The sequence below is a fragment of the Cynara cardunculus genome, assembly GCF_001531365.2.
Source record: "Cynara cardunculus var. scolymus isolate 2C chromosome LG 15, CcrdV1, whole genome shotgun sequence".
Classification (NCBI taxonomy): Eukaryota; Viridiplantae; Streptophyta; class Magnoliopsida; order Asterales; family Asteraceae; genus Cynara; species Cynara cardunculus.
Genome location: NC_037542.1, coordinates 8,922,524 through 8,939,491, shown reverse-complemented (window position 1 = coordinate 8,939,491; position 16,968 = coordinate 8,922,524). Strand labels below are relative to the sequence as shown.

At 34.2% G+C, this 16,968-nt stretch overlaps 2 protein-coding genes across 2 annotated transcripts; one reads left to right on the top strand and one right to left on the bottom strand.

The window, feature by feature from the left end:
- Positions 1-5,162: 5,162 nt before the first annotated feature.
- On the top strand, positions 5,163-12,618 carry LOC112527681 (serine/threonine-protein phosphatase PP2A-2 catalytic subunit-like). The gene is made up of 6 exons (XM_025138448.1): positions 5,163-5,658; positions 8,567-8,681; positions 10,321-10,429; positions 10,505-10,582; positions 11,193-11,384; positions 12,082-12,618. Exons 1-6 carry the CDS (start codon positions 5,406-5,408, stop codon positions 12,253-12,255), a joined length of 921 nt encoding a protein of 306 aa, XP_024994216.1. The 5' UTR covers positions 5,163-5,405; the 3' UTR covers positions 12,256-12,618.
- Positions 12,619-14,453: 1,835 nt separating this feature from the next.
- LOC112528427 (glycosyltransferase family 92 protein RCOM_0530710-like) lies at positions 14,454-16,310 on the bottom strand. Its single transcript, XM_025139452.1, has one exon. The coding sequence runs from the start codon at positions 16,308-16,310 to the stop codon at positions 14,514-14,516; it is 1,797 nt and encodes a 598-aa protein (XP_024995220.1). The 3' UTR covers positions 14,454-14,513.
- Positions 16,311-16,968: the final 658 nt, after the last annotated feature.

Sequence of the window (16,968 nt, the reverse complement as noted above, 5' to 3'; positions counted from 1 at the left end):
ATATTATTGATCAAATCATTGTTTAAGTGCATGATATGATCGATAAGGGTATTGCAAGTGTTTGTATGCAAGAAAATTGGAGAATTTGGTGTTAATATGGTTTAGAATGCATTGGTTTTGCAACAAGGTTGCAAAGATTTTATGAGACTTCAAAAGTGAGTTGGATGAACTCGAGCATAAAGTTGCAAAAATGAAGGTGTTGGCAGTTGGCTAGGCGAGTTAGAAGTCGTAAAGAAGAAATCATGAGCAAGTTTAGAGGCAAGCTAGATATCGCAAGTGCGTAAGACTAAGATAGGCGAGTTTGACTAAACTAGTTTCTTGAATTCGTGTTCATTGTATGTGACATTGTAAATAACCTTCAAGTCACGTGAGAGGTAGCATATACCAAGCGTGGGTTGTGAAATTGGACACAATAGTGTTTTATGCTAAAATAAGGTAGTGTAAGTGTTTATAAATGTATAAACGCTCAGTACAATGTGTCATAGTGTGTGTGGGTGTTAATTCAGGTGAGTTCAGAGATATACAATCAAGTGAGTTTTATGCGATTTAAAGTGAGACACGTGTCTAATATGCAAGTTCTCAATATTTAAATAGTGTTATGCATGTTATGTGTTTCACATGTTTTAAACTATGAACATGTTAAAAAATATTGATTATGACATGAACAATACGTTATGCATCTAACCGGTATTTTGAATATGTGTGGGGTTCACATGTCAGGATGCTAATAATTACGACAATGAGTGGTAGGGTGAGGTGCTCACGAGGAGATAGTCGATAATTGTTGGACTAGCCAATCACAATGGTGCCGTAAGAATATTTGATGACTCCCACTATAGTGTACAAAACGAGATATTATTTCCACAAACTTGTTATTATGCATAATTGTTTTTTATCGCTAGGCGTTTTCAAATGATTTTATGTATGGAATATATGTGGTGATTTGTGAAAAAAAAAATGGCATCTTGGATACCATAATTAAAGAGGTGTTTGGGATTGCTTATTTGAAACAACTTATTCTTTTTTACAAAAGCACTTATCAACTTATTATAAGTCAAAAAAGGTATAACTTCTTTAAAAACTTCTTATTACCGGTTTGGCACCTGTATAAGTTATTTATTCAAACACTCAAAAATGCTTATTACCGGTGTCACATCGAAATAAATCAATAATTTGTTTTTATAAGCAATCTCAAACATCCCCTAAATGTTGTGTTTAAAATAGAGATATATGAAGAAAAAAAACATAAATTTATTAAAATTAATAGTTAATAGAGGACATGTATCTTAAAAAGAAGACAACTCAAAATATAATAAGGACAACAAAAAGAAATTATAAATTTATTGGAATGTTTAATATTATTTGGATATTATGTTATATATGGTGTTAGTGGTCATTTATTAAAAACTTATTTCATATGTGTCTACCGGTAAAATTGAACAATATTACTTACTTACTGGGTAAGATTTTAATTCATTAAAACGGCATCGTATGTAACAATTTACCCAATAAACTTTTACCATAGTAAGAGTCATCGTTCTCACTTACCGGATAAAACTCTTGGTCCTTGACTCATTCTTACCGGGTAGATTCTTAGTCCTTGTCATATTCATCCGGTAAGGTAATGTGACTTGTTAACTACTTACCCGGATAAATGTTTGAAAAACGGCTCCTTAGACTTGGTGGATGTTTGATTAGAAGTATTGAGTAGTAATTAATAGAATTGAAAATAAAAGAAATTGTTTAATTTTATATAATATAATGACTTTATTCCTTCACGAGCCCAAACTTTTATTCCGAATTAAGTTAGGAGGAAGGGATAAAAATCCATTCCATGTCATTTTAATTTTCTTTCTATTAATTAGAGACGCGGACAGCCTGTCAAAGCTTCTCTAGCTAAGAGCTGCTTCTAGACTGAGAGCTCATAGTCACTTAATGTAATTAAATGCTTTGAGATAAGTTAATGATATCATTAACATATAAGATTTGTAGAATTGACATTCTTATTAAGATTATTCAATTGTTACACAAATATATTTAAGTTTAAAACTAATATCAGTATATTTTTTTAAAAGATAATTTGGTGATGATATCAAAAGATAGAATAAGTGTTACAAGTATAAAAATTATTTAGTTTCAATTTTATAAAATAATAAAATGTATTTATACTTTTGGTGAATACAAATTTAACTTTCAAAATTAAATTTGAACAATTATCATAGAGTATTAAAAGGGTACTTGCACAATATAACAAAATACATCTTAATTTTAATGTTTCATTTTATTTTTTGTATCTGTCGATATGATACGGTTTTATGTGGTTTTCAGAAAGCAATGATATTTTTATTTTTGAATAAAATATAAATTTAAAAATATCATAAAAAATTTAAAAAAAAAAACTATATATCGATATTATATCAAATTAACTATTTAAAAGTTTTTGTTTTTTTTTTTTGCGTAATTTATTTAATTTAATTTTATATTATAATTTAATTTATGTTTGATAATAAAGTGATTTATTCTTTGTTTAATAATAATTTTTTTAATAAAGATAATAGTTATGTATTCTATTAGAACTCAATGATTATTCTAATTATATTTTAGATTTTTTATATTTAGAATGAGATGTTTATTCTGTATTTGATTATGTTTATCTACAGTTAGTTACACGAATTCAAACATGTCGTTTTAATAAGTTGTATTTAAGGACAATCTACTTGTAATCTTGAATTTTAAATAATGTATACCAATAAACAGTACTTTATATATAAAAAATAATTTTTAAGAATTTTTATCAAATACTTTATAATATAGTATAAATTATAATTTAATAAGAAATTTGAAATAACCACACATGATTCAAGCCATACCAATACCATATTCTAATTTTATTCTTATTTATTCACCTAAAACAATGTTTCTTTATAATCATAGTTGTTCAGATCTTTATACATTTTTAAATAATCATATAAGTTCCTGAAGTTAAAAGTTGGACAAACATTCAGTGTCCTGAGGAGATTCAAACCAACCTTAAAAAGATTCGAACTGATGACCAATGAGGAACAAACCTAAGGTCTGACCACTATCTAAACTACCCTCAAAGAGTAATAATATTATTCGTCCCTATCAAACATATTACAAATTTATTTGAACATAATATACACTTATGGTTTAGCATGAAAAATAAGTTTAGACCAAATAACACACCTAGCGACTCGTACAATGTTTTAAAGAAGTTTTGTAGCTTGTCTTTTGGCTGGATTTCTACATGATCCAAGATCCAGTTTGAGTCCCAACGATCAAACGAAAATGCATTAGGAAAAACACATTTATTACTTGTTGATGTGGAAAATCTCTAAATCCGGTAAAAATCTCGAGCAACCTTGAGTCACCGCTCCACCAGTCGTCCAAAGAGGTAGGCGTCAAAGTAGATGAGAAAGTCTTACCCACTACACTTGAAAACATTCTTTCTTTTCAAGAGCAAACTCTATAAAAACATGGACCACTCATTATTTTTTTGCTTATTCTACGAAAAAAAAAATACAATTTAACATATTTTTTCGTCAATAATATTTAATAACACCAATTATTAATTTAAATGTTTTCAAAACAATAATTGAACTTTTGGCATTCTTCGAAATAACTCCAGAAGATATACTTGTTATAAAAAATTCAACTTCAGAAGAATCTTTTTTTTTTCAAAAATGTTGAACATTATTTATTAAATATCTAAAATATATTCCAAATAAATATATTCTATATATAGCTTATTTACATTGAAGAATATTTGTGCTTATATTTATCATTTTAATTCAATTCAGTTGTTTATTCATGCATGTTAATAACATGTTTAAATGAATATTCCTATTCCTATAGACCGACAATAAAAGGATGAAGATATGTGACGGTTCATTTCGTTTCCTCCTATATTCTCGATTACATTCCTTTGTCATTTCATTCTATTACGTTCAACCGAACAAACTATGAACAAAGAGTACATTAAGTCATTTGCAGTGGTCAAAACCATAACGTTACAAGCTTAATGCACTTTTAATAGAATTTGAAACACTACAACCATTATGTGACAAACCCTCTAACGTTACCTTATCGAGGCTTCAATTTTTTGATAAAGAACTTGTTTTTAATATAATGGAGTTATAACAAGAAATGAAGCATATACTCAACAGTTGAATGTTGGAAAATCTAGTGAAAGTATATGTTACCAGAGAGCATCTTAATTGTATGATAGATATATCTATATTAGAGTAACTTTTTACTCACTTCATTGGTCTTTTTCTTTATTTCTTGTGGTCAAATTGGCTTTAAATTATTTATTTTATGACTAAAATGTTAGAAATCCTGGTTTTCGATTGCTTGGATTCCATTGAAAGTTGTGTAACACTTTCAAATTGAAGTATTTCGATGGTACAATCGAAATTTCAATCGGATAAAATTCAGTGTTTTCGAACAGAGAATTGAAAAATGTTATGAATCTGTGTACCTTTTTCCAAATCAAAATGACCAATTCGAAATTGAATTCGAAAACTGTCAAATGTCAAAAGTACCAGGAGGTCTCAGGTTCAAATCCGGTAATCCAACATTTATAGAGTTTAAAGATTTCAAAAAATAACCACAAGGGTGGTGCCTGATTGGTTTGAGCTTGACTCCAAAGGTCAAAAGTACCAGGAGGTCTCAAGTTCAAATCCAAGGAGAAATAAAAATCTTCTTATGGCCACGGAGGTTCAAATGCGGTGACTCCATACTATCTGCAAAGCAGGTGGTCGCCCTGTAATTAATCGGCTTTCATAGCGGGTTGGATATCCGGTTAATAAAAAAAGATTTCAAAAAATAAGATGTATGTATAAGTTTCATTTACAATATATAATTATTATATATTTTAAGAAAGTATAGTAATAAAGAAGTAAATAACTAGAGGTAAGAGTTTAAAAGTATGAAAAGGTTAGTGAGATTGGTTAGGCCTTAGGGTTGTTACTTGTTAAAGAAAGTTGGGAAAGATGACTCAACCGTGAAAAACTAAACTATTGCGACCAGATTTGAAATAAAACAAAAGTACAAGGACTAAAGTGATATTTTAGTCTTCTTACTTTTGTTCCATACAGATCTATATATACACACATACAGACGTTATTGCTTTCTTTTTGCAAATTCTAGAGAGAGAGAGGAGAGAAAGTCCAAGTCAATGGAGACGAATCTCTGTTATACCAGAAATGATATCAAAATCGAACCCTACCTTTCTTGTTTTGAATGGTGAATCCGATTGGTTTTTCATTTTTGGTTAGTGAAATCATCGATTTTTTGGGGATTTAGAAATAATTTTTGTTACTTTTTCCTTGTGATCCGATCTCCGATCTGTGGATATTTGATCGGAAAAAGGAGAGGGGAAAATGCCGTCGCACACGGATGTAGATCGGCAGATAGAGCAATTGATGGAGTGCAAACCGTTGACGGAATCGGAGGTGAAAACGCTTTGCGATCAAGCTAGGGCCATACTTGTAGAGGAATGGAATGTGCAGCCGGTGAAGTGTCCCGTTACGGTTTGCGGTGATATACATGGTCAGTTTTACGACCTGATCGAGCTGTTCCGGATAGGGGGCAATCCGCCCGATACCAATTATCTCTTCATGGGTGATTACGTTGGTGAGATTTTAAGTTTCGTATTTTGTGCTTCATGATTTTTTTTTTTTTTTTGTCTTAGCGAGGTGTTGGAAATTTAGGGCTTAATGACCTTTCTTTTGGGTGCCCGGGGGGGAGGGGGGCGGATATTTCATGGTGATTAACTTTATGATCGCTCATAAGGATCGAATTCACTTTCTCAGATGATGGGGATCTATGAAATATTGGCATTTGTTCCTATTATTGTACATTTGTAGATCTGTACCAGTAGTGTTGCAGTTTTCCATAAAACCTAACAGGGCCTGCAACAGATGAGATAGATATATTGAGATTGCTATATATTTACCTTGTAACTCTATTATTTCTTTGTGCATTAGTGGTATTAAAGCACATCAATGCATGAATTTACAGGGGGAAATGAAGATAGTTTCTTTAGTGAAACAATAAACAGAACTTCATCATTTTTCATAATTTCTTAACATTTGGCCTATGGGATTGCAAAATCTAGGTGATAGAAATATATTTATGTTAGCCATCAATGGTTAGTCGTAAAATGCGACCGCTTTGATTGTGAAACATGGAGTAATTGTCAAGGAGTGACCTATTTATTGTCGACCGAGTTCAATATCTGATTAAATTGCATTCTTTAATTGGTTAGAAATGTGTACACAAATGGTAGCTAATGTATGCCTTCAAGAGACATGTTTAATTTATCAGAGATGAACTTAGTAATTGCTTAAACTACTTGGTTGAACGTAGGAAGGTTACTAGAGTATTTGCCGAATAGTTGTAGCTTATTCAAGTTTGTTTCTTATGAATGCCTAACTCCTCATTGTGCCAGTGCATGTAAATCCTTTGGTGTTGTTAGAAGCGGATACGATTTCCATGCACAATAGCAGATGATTTGCATGGAATCATGTGAGGATTTCTTGCTTACAGATAATCTGGAGCATGCAATTCACTTAACTAGTTCCACTTGTTTTGTCAACTTGATTAGGTTACACATCATTGTAGCCGTACCTGTTCTCTTCAATGTTAAGTGTATATTTGGAAATACAGAGCTTCATGATCAGCTAATAAACATTGGGTATATCATCATGAGCATGAAAGTTAAAGCATGTATACTCATGAAGTAGGAATTTTGCGATTGTGACATTGGCCGGAAATGATTTATCGGTTAGGTTGTTGGGAAGTAAGAAGCTGAGGAATTGGGGTTTCTGCAATCTAGATGTCTTAAGACAATTTTGGCTATGTTTGCCAAACTAGCTGATAAGGTAGCTGATGCCTTAAAGCTGTTTGGCAAAAACTAGCTTATAAGCTAGTTGAGAAATGTAAAATAATCAAAAAAGCATGTTACAGAATTAGTCAATTTTAACATTATATATTATAATTAAAACATATTACTATTCATATTATATGTTAATTAATACAAACCAGGTGGTAAAGAAAATTAAATAATATAATATGTTTAGAACTTATATTTGATTTAATAATTATATATATATAGAGAGAGAGTGTGTGTGTGTGTTTCAAATACAAACCATGATCACTTATATTAGGAAACAAGTGAGATATTTATGGAAGGTGATCAGGTTCATTTATTATGATCGAGATATTTATGGAAGAGGATAGGGTTTATTCATTATGATCCTTGCTTTAGATTAGGAACAGTCAAGATATTTATAGAAACAAATATTCTTCAGGCTAGATGGACGATTAAGATTGATTTGTAAAGATTTTCATGGTTGGTATTTGAAACTATATATACATATATAATTGATGATTTTAAAACAGTTACACATAATATGAATAAAATCTAAGTTTACCATACACATCTTAATTAATTAATAATCTTCTTCAAAAACTAATAATTACTATATAACTTACAACAAACATTTTCAGAATTGTTAGATTTGGTTTTTGTCCGACAGTCCCTTTTGATAGTAGTAATATTAAAATAATTAATATGATTAATAATAAATCAAAATAATTATTAATCAATATTAAAATATAATATTAATTAATAAATTACAATTAATAGTGATTAATAACAATCATCTGGGAGGTCGGGGTATTCAATCCCATGATACTCAAGGACCATCCTATCTGCGAAGTGTAAGGTCTCGTCTCTATTTGAATAAGCCATTCCATCCTTCCATATTTAAGTTGAACCTCTCCCTCTCCTTACAGTCGAGTGGCTTTGTATTAATAAGAATGAGGGGCATAATTGGAAGAAAATGGCAAAAGGCTCCAGGTTGAAACACTACTCTAGCTTATGGCCATCCAAAACAAGGCTTTTTTAATAAGCTTGAAAAATAAGTTAGCTTATGGTTGCCAAACATGGTCTTTGTGGTAAGCCTTGAATGCAGACGGTTTAAAAACGATCTAATGTATAGTTCAATATAGAAGTCTAAGAAGCAATAAACCTGCTACGGGAATAATGCTTCATCGGCCAAATAGGCCGAAACTAGTTTGAACAAAGATGGTGAAAAAAAATTATATATTGTGGTTGTGTGACATTGCTTTGCAAGTAGTGTTATAGTCCTATATGGTACATGATCTTGTGAAATGGCAACTGTGTCTTCTTGGATCAGGCAGAAACGGTAGGAGTCCATACTCTTAGCAGTTCTTAGTGACCTACAAATTGGTAAGAGTAAGTTTCTAATCAATTAATCTTTAATGATTTTAATCCATTTGGTAGGCCTTGTGAAGGTGTTCAGTATGTTTTATTATCTCTGTTAGCTATTCCTTAATAATTATGTATCAATCCATTCTCATTATTATAGATGGTGCTGCCGACTTTACAATGGTAAATGTAAAAACATGTTTTCAAGTTCCCTTTTTCAGATATTTTTATAAATTTATTGTGCCATACCACCTTGACCAATTGAATATTTTGTTCAGGACAGTTCTAATTAGATTGTTAATGCAGATCGTGGGTATTATTCAGTGGAGACTGTCACACTCTTAGTGGCTCTAAAAGTGCGTTATAGAGATAGACTTACAATTCTTCGAGGAAATCATGAGAGCCGGCAGATCACTCAAGTGTAAGACCTTTACTTTTCATGTAAGAACAGAAATGTTTTGCTGCCCATCCTTGTAAAGTTCAGAATGGGAGATTTTATTCCTTTCCTGGACTGTTGTTTGGATAATGGTAATGTCTTTGTTGTGCCTAGAGGATATACTGATGTACATTAAGGAAGTATAGCATAACTGCACCTCACTTAGTCTCGATGCTTGCATGCATTATCTGGTTGGTAGATCCAACATCTTTTTGCATATTCCTCTGAGTGCTATGCTATCTGCGTTGCATGATTGTCAATTTCCCCTTCAGATAAACTTCTCATGGAAGGTAATAGAGGGGTTTTGCTAGGATCATTTTGTTATTGGATTTGATATGCGTATTGAGGATTGGCATGAAGCTCTATCACCAATCCAGGCGTTGTGATAAGATGCAAGTGCGCAGATTAAAGTGTTGAAACTTCTTAGAGTTTCGTGTCAGCTGTTTTCTTAGAGTAGCAATCCCTTTTACATGATTTCATGCATAATGGTGGAGCTTTCTCACTTTACCATTGTATTTGTGAATGTGGTATTCTAATGCTATGATCCAGTACAATGAAATTTCTCTAACCCTAAGAGTATTACCGAGAAAACCAGTGCCTAAAGCATCCACAACCTAGAGGTAAGTACTTTCACAACGCAAGAAGCTAAGTCTGAAGATTTCTCTACTGCTACAACTTACAAGTCCCACTTCCATGCATGATAGAAAAACAAAAGTGACAACTTCTACAGTTCATGAAATTTCTTCTTTTTGCATCAATTATCTGAACCATGAGTTGCTTCTCCATTGTCAGCAATCAGGGTATTCTATTGCCAGAGACTCCTGATTGAGTTGCACTATATGAATGGCCATAGATTGGCTACTCAATTTGGTATAGACATTGGTAAATCTAAAACTTTCGGTTACCGAAAATATAACATGAAACAATTTAGCATAGAAATTCTGTGTAGATTCTGTTGAGATGTCAAAGGTTGTGGCCTTCACTAATTTTAAGGGATATGGTTGACATTTGGCTTTTAAACATTTTCTCTATGACCTCTGTTGGCATGAATCATCATATGTGTCTCTTTCTCCCCCATGTCTTTATTTGCCTCTCCATACATTTTCTATGTTTGTTGAGTGCATGATGCTTTCTTGCACTGGACATTGTCTTCTCTTGTAATCATCGAGATACTGTTCTGAGACCTTGATACTTTCTGGTGAAATCTCTATCACTGAGGAATGAGGTCAGCAATTGCCCCTTATGATCTCACAAATCTTGTTGTGTTTGTGTTCAAACTTAGCACCAACAAGACTAACACAGTTCAGAAATATTACTGGTTTTCCTTACCATAATAGAATAGAGACACTAAATATGGGATGAGGGTGTTGTAATAGTTTTTTAGGGGTTGTTGGTCAGGGAAAGAGGGGGGGAGGGGGAGGAGGATCTGGCAACCCTATTTACCTGATACTACATGTTTAGCAAATACAGCATCCTGTGTCTAATTTCTACTAAACATTTCTTGAAGACCCCTTCAGTTTTCTTGCATATATTATTATAATCTGCAGGGGAAGGAGCTGGTCTCTTTCCCTGTTACTTATGTTCCCCCTCTTATGTTACTCGTATATCTTGTTGGTCAACTCAGATATGGATTCTATGATGAATGCTTGAGAAAGTATGGAAATGCAAATGTTTGGAAGCATTTTACCGACCTTTTCGATTACCTACCTCTTACAGCACTTATTGAAAGCCAGGTTAGAATTACTCATGCATGTTTATCACTGCCATTCATCTTATGGCCCATATTTAATAGTTTTGTTGTCTCGTAGATCTTTTGCTTGCACGGAGGACTTTCACCATCTTTGGATACACTAGATAATATCCGAGCATTGGACCGCATTCAGGAGGTACTTGAAATATCTTGCTCAGAATATTTTATGCTTTGGAAGGTGATGTATATTTTAATGCGAACAATGACTGCAAAATCAACCATCACTCTTAACTTACAAACAAACACTTGATAGTTTTTTGTTATCTTCTTACTGGAGAAAGCCTTTAATTGTGTGTTCATACGTTTGAAGCTTTCTATTGTATTCAGTTACTCCCTAACTGAAGAAAAAATAAGTAGCTGCAAAAGCTGGTTCATTCCATTTGAAACAAGGACACTGTGACATCAGTTTTTTGTAATCAACATAATCATGAACCCGCTTTCAATTGTTGAAAATCCTTGGGAACATATTTATTCCGTCTATAGCTCCTCTTTTGTTGGACCAGAAAGTTCTTTCATTTCCTTTGCATTTGTTTATTAATGTTGCATTTAGTGGTCATTGTTTTTTTCTGGTACAAGTTGTAAAATGGATGCTGATATACTTGTTAAATGAAGTAACTAAAAGTCCAATGATCTGCTTTTATGTTAAGGTTAATGCGGGCGCTACCGTAAGCTTCTTAGGGCCGTGGTATTTCATTAGTTGTGCAGAAAATGCTGATCTGGATGTACTGACTCTGGTGACTTTGTAGGTCCCACATGAAGGACCAATGTGCGATCTCTTGTGGTCTGATCCAGATGACAGATGTGGGTGGGGAATTTCTCCTCGAGGAGCTGGCTATACATTTGGACAAGATATAGCGTCTCAGTTTAACCATACGAATGGGCTCTCTCTCATCTCAAGAGCCCATCAGCTTGTCATGGACGGTTACAACTGGTGCCAGGTTAGTGAGAATGGCTCTCAGTGATCTCCAACTAAATTTCATGTTTGCATTGGCTTCATTGATATAAGAGCTCAAAGGTAAAAAGATTGCACTTTCCTTCTGGGTTCACATCAAAAATATAATTTTTGTTTATAAGATCAGAAGCCATAGAATGACGTGCAATTTACGTATCAATTACATCATCCTGCTGTTGATCATGCCAACGCTACTAGAATCCACAATCATTTACTCCATCCCAAAATAAGTGTCCATATTTTTATTTATCCCAAAATAAGTGTCCAATTATACCCTTAACTATGGGATGGAGAAATTCATTACTCCCACTATTAATAAGGGTAAAATTGTCATTTAGTTAATTAAAAGGTGCAATATTTCTAAAACTGTATGGATCATGCACATACTTGGTTGCACCTTGATAAAGTTTATGTGATTACTATCTTTGTATTTACCGATGGATTTCACATGTTTGTATCGAGGTACATGGTTTATTTGGTTACTCTACTTGCATACCTAGCTAAATATCCCTGATGGTTGGTTGATTTGAATATCTGATAGCAACATCATTTATGACCTACGTGTTTGGCACTTAATATTCTTTCTTTCTTTTTACATGTTAAAATACCACTTTCTTATTCGGTTATAGTGGAATAAAGTTATCATGAAAGGAGGTTGATTTGGTTTTTGTATGTATATTCAGGAAAAGAATGTGGTGACTGTATTCAGTGCTCCAAACTACTGTTATCGGTGTGGAAACATGGCTGCGATTCTGGAAATAGGAGAGAACATGGAACAAAACTTTCTTCAATTTGATCCGGCACCAAGGCAGATTGAACCGGATACTACCCGCAAGACTCCAGATTATTTTTTGTAATCTTATTATTATTATATTATATACCCTAATTAAATCCAAATGGAAGTGGAAGCTGTTTGTAATCCTTTTTTGTAGATGGATGGATGGATGGATGGGGTTTTGAAAAGAAAAGAAAAAGAGAGGAGTTTTGTTGTTTGTTCTATCTTAACATATGTCAATCTATTCTTTCGTTTTTGGGGGATTTTGGAGTTTGTATTGCTGCTGCTGCTGTTGTGAAGTGAAGTGAAGTGAAGTGATGACAGCCAGCAGGCAGCAATTAGGTGTTGTGTTCATGTAATTTTCACTTAGAAACCAGATTGATTTTTGTAAAAGGATTTTGGATGGATAATCGGGTTGTAGTTATTGTTATTAACATATTCCACCAATCAGTCGTAATCTTTTTCTTCTACTTAACGCTTATAGTTGTTGTTCTGCTTTGACCCGAAAAAGAAACGAAATTAGATGAAAAACACTTATTCATCTTTGACAAATTTTATTAGCAAAATAAGTTGTGGTACTCATGCAATGGAGAGAAGCAATGGAGTGCAATAACCTCAAATCTAAAGGACTATAATAAATTGGTCATGTTATGTTATGGTTTATGGAATTAAAAATGGTTGATTGTAACATTTGTTAATTAAATGGTTATTGAAACTGAATATTTAATAATTTTCAGTAACTATTGATAAATGTTATTGAGGCACTCTTCTCTCTCGTCTAATTTTGGTTACGGTTTCATGGCAACCCCCTTATTTATGGATATGTTGCATTGATTTTGATAACAAAAACCATGTTGACATAAATGTCCTATTATCTTTATATCAATCTTTTTAATTTTACAAAAACATAGAAACACTTTTATTGTTGTTAATTACATGTGATACCCTGATACTATAGTCTATCACATTTGATACATATGGTATCAATTAAAGACGAGGATGACCATTGGATAAAAGCAATAGTTAGTTATTAAATATAACTAAAAAAAAAAAAATAAAAAGATATGTAATAAAAATAGGATTCTAATCGATGAATCCTGAAAGAAAACACGCCCAGAAAGGAAACTAGATGGTTCGACCAAAAGCAATTCTTACTTTAACTAAACAGTTATGAAGGACTTAACAATTTCAAGTCGAATTGACTAATACGGTATATTTTCCACGTTCATAGGAGTGCATCTATGTTTCTGCTTTACGAATATGATATTTTTTGGGCATTTCTAATAATATCAAAATATATATATATATATATATATATATATATATATATATATATGTGTGTGTGTATGTGTAAGTCTCTAATTTAATTTTATTTTTATTTAATCTTATTATCGTGAGCAATTAGATTCCATCTTTCTCTTATCGAGTGTAACCTAATGTCTTCAAACTTCAAAGTCATCAATGAAATTCAATACTTAAATTCTAATTTATTTACTTTTACAAACCAATCAATTTTATTATATAAAAAAATACTAAATAAATACAAAAGAGCCAGAGCTTTCTTAACAGTCAGCACTACCAGACCGTCTCTAAGAGGCACAATTTACCTCCATTCTGATATCCATCGGTATCTTGCCATGAATACACTTCTTTGATTGTTCCATTTTTTACATTACGGACCCGATAACCGTCTACCGATAAAATTCAACAATACCACCTATTTATCCGATAAGATTTTAGTCAACAAAAACGGCATCTTATGCAACAATTTACCCAGTAAGCACTAACTGTGACAAGAGTCGTCGTCCTCAATTACCGGGTAAGATCTTAGTTTTTGCCATATTCATCCAGTAAAATAATGTGATTTGATAAACATTTACCTCGGTAAGCGTTTGGTAAACGGCCCCTTACATTCATAAAATTTGTCCAAAACCGCCCTCGTTTTTGTAACTTTTCATACTTACATGTTAATGGCAAAATACAACGAATATTCGGTTTAGTATAACGTGGATGTAAGAAAATTTCCTAGTTTTTACCCATTTTGATCTTAAACCTACCGATCTTGTACCATTTAATAACGTCGATGTCAAGTCTATCATCTACTATGCTTTAACCTTTTAATAATCCACGTCGTCAAATCTTACAAGATCAGCAATTTTATGGTCAAAACAGGTACAAAATCAAAACCTTGTTACGTCGATTAAGAAAAAGAAATTATTCGCCAAATTAAATAGAAACTAAACCAAACTGTGTTGCATTTTAATGTATTTCGACCCGATAGAAACAAAGGTTAGTTTGGTTCAAAAGAATCAATCAATCAATGTATCAAGTATGAATATATCACAAAGATGGATCCCATGGCAAGACCCCATTAGAAACGTCAACCAGATTGGCTAAAACAAAGTCTCTTAAGCCAGTATCCCATACCTCACAGAACTGCAGTCTCCAATCAGCTGGTTCAATGGCTTCTGTACCCAACCCAGGTGCTCGATCTCTCGAACCTTCATTCTGGTTATCCCTCCAATCAGCCACATAAGTCGCAACCCTTCTGTAAAACTTAGCCCTAAAAGCCTCCCACGCTTGATACTTGTAGTGATTAATCACTGCAACACTCTGAGGTAAATCTACATAACTGAACCCTTTCCTTAAATGAAAATGGTGCACTACGTTCATTAGGGTCGAGTCGAGCGCGTCGGGCCGAATGATCGACTTGTGCCGTTCCGGGCTCTGTAATCTGCACGTGTACCCAACCGTAACTCCTTGTTTCGGGCGTGAACTTAAACCGGAAGGTCCAAAGCTACGGCACGCGGTTCGGATCTCTCCGATTGATGACGAGGATGTGAAGTTTGAGACCAGGGCTCGGAGTGAACCCTGGCCGGGAAAGGGGATTAAGGTTGGGCGAGGGCGGGTAAGATCGGGATAAGGGAAGTAATAGAATTCGTCGACGTCCATGAAAGAAACCCAATTGCATTCGGGTCTAGCTTTCATAGCACAATGTGAGAAACCGGCCTCTTGAGTTTTGATCCATGGCCAAACGTGTCGGGTTACATTATAGCCCGCGAGATTGAGATTCTTGATCACAGATTTGATATCGTCATCGCTGTTGTTATCATAAATGAACCATCTCGAGACGCCGAGCCAAGAATGGTAGGTTATCCATTCACGAATCGTGTCAGCTTGGTTCCAGAGCATCGTGCAAACGCAAAGCTCGTGCTTGTGGGTTTTCATGTCCGATTCCAGAGTGGAAATCTTAGCCACAGATGGAACGAGAACACGATGAGCCCGGCCGTGAACACGAGGCATTCGAAAACTAACCGTAGCTCGAACACCACGAGCTTTATGAGGGTGCATAAGGATGCTTCTCGGCAACACACACCGAACCACTTCTTGAGCTGCAGTCAGAGCTTTAGAGATAAGCATATACTTCGAATCCGTTTCCCAGTCGCCTAATCCGAAATGGCAACTGAATTGAGTCTGGTCTGATTCTTTATCCTGCCGGTGACTGATCCCTTTAACGAACACAACGGCAATGTTCCCGTCGAGCATCGCCTCATATGCTAAATTCTCCCATGAATTTGAGGGTTTATCTTCCCCCTTATCGATCATCAAGCCCCGTCGCTGTAGTGTGATAACGGATGAGAAGTTCACCGGAGGGAGCGGACAACGAACGAGCAAACGGTTGCCGCTGTATTCATCCACCGAAAATACGCCCTTCCTCACCATAACACCATCATCACCGAGATCCGGATAGGAATTCGATTTGTTACTTGTGTAAACACATTCCAAATTATTTCCAATTCCGATATCTATTTCAGTTTCGGTACCGGTACGTTTTGACACTAGTAACAAGACATGATCAGGAAACGAAACCCTGTCCTCTATCTTAAACTGAGCTAAGTCGTTAAACTTGGAGAAAACCGTAACGGAACCAATTTGGTATGCAGGCAACGAGGATAATCTGGAGAGTGCTACGACGTGATGAAACGCCGACGTGTGTCGTCGGAAAAGGAGATAAAAGAAAACAAAAAAACCTAAACAGTAAAAGAGAGATCTTACAAGAAGAAAATGGCGGAGAGGTAAAAGGTTTGTGGTTCTCGAAAACCGCTTCCGCTTCCGCCGTTGCTCCGGCGAGTCCATAACTAACTACTTATGTATGTAGTTGGGATTCGCTACCGGTGTGATCAAAGCGTTAGGATAAGGGTAGATCCGCCGATAGAGAATGGGGATGTTGTTGGTTTTACTGACGGAGAGTGTTCATTTGCTCCGCCGGTGTTTGTCGGAAGCGGTGTTGGGGCGGCAGTGGACGCGGTTGTGCAATGTGGATTCCCCGTTGGACAGCGTGGGGTTTTAAGAAATTCGAAAACAAGGGGATGAAAGGAATGTTTTAAGAAAGGGGTATATGACCATAATAAATACCAATTACCAAATTAAATACATTATGATTTGATAAATGAATATTTGGTTTATTTTGGTGTTAAAAAATAGAGTAAGCTACAAATTTGGTCCATATGGTTTGTTGGATGTAACACTTTTAGTCCTTACAATTTTAAAAATACAAAGATGGTTAGATGGTCATTGTAGTTTACAAAAGTGTTTTAATTTGGTTATTTCTTGTCAAATTATGGGTATTTTTAGAGTTTTTCGGTTTTTTATCGTTTTACTTCAGAAATAAAAAATAATTAACTAATATATATCACTTACTTTTTGGAATTGTATCCGGTTAGACCCCTACCTCATCACCCGGCCGGCAGGATTTGCACAGTTCCACATCTCAGATCATCAACTTCGAAGAAAC

What these genes read in the sequence shown, in the direction of transcription:
- LOC112527681 (XM_025138448.1), top strand. Translation starts at nt 5,406, where the DNA reads ATGCCGTCGCACACGGATGTAGATCGGCAGATAGAGCAATTGATGGAG. An exon ending in AGCCGGCAGATCACTCAAGT is followed by an intron (nt 8,682 to 10,320) that starts GTAAGACCTTTA and finishes TGGTCAACTCAG; the next exon opens with ATATGGATTCTATGATGAAT. An exon ending in ACGGTTACAACTGGTGCCAG is followed by an intron (nt 11,385 to 12,081) that starts GTTAGTGAGAAT and finishes ATGTATATTCAG; the next exon opens with GAAAAGAATGTGGTGACTGT.
- LOC112528427 (XM_025139452.1), bottom strand. Translation starts at nt 16,310, where the DNA reads ATGGACTCGCCGGAGCAACGGCGGAAGCGGAAGCGGTTTTCGAGAACC.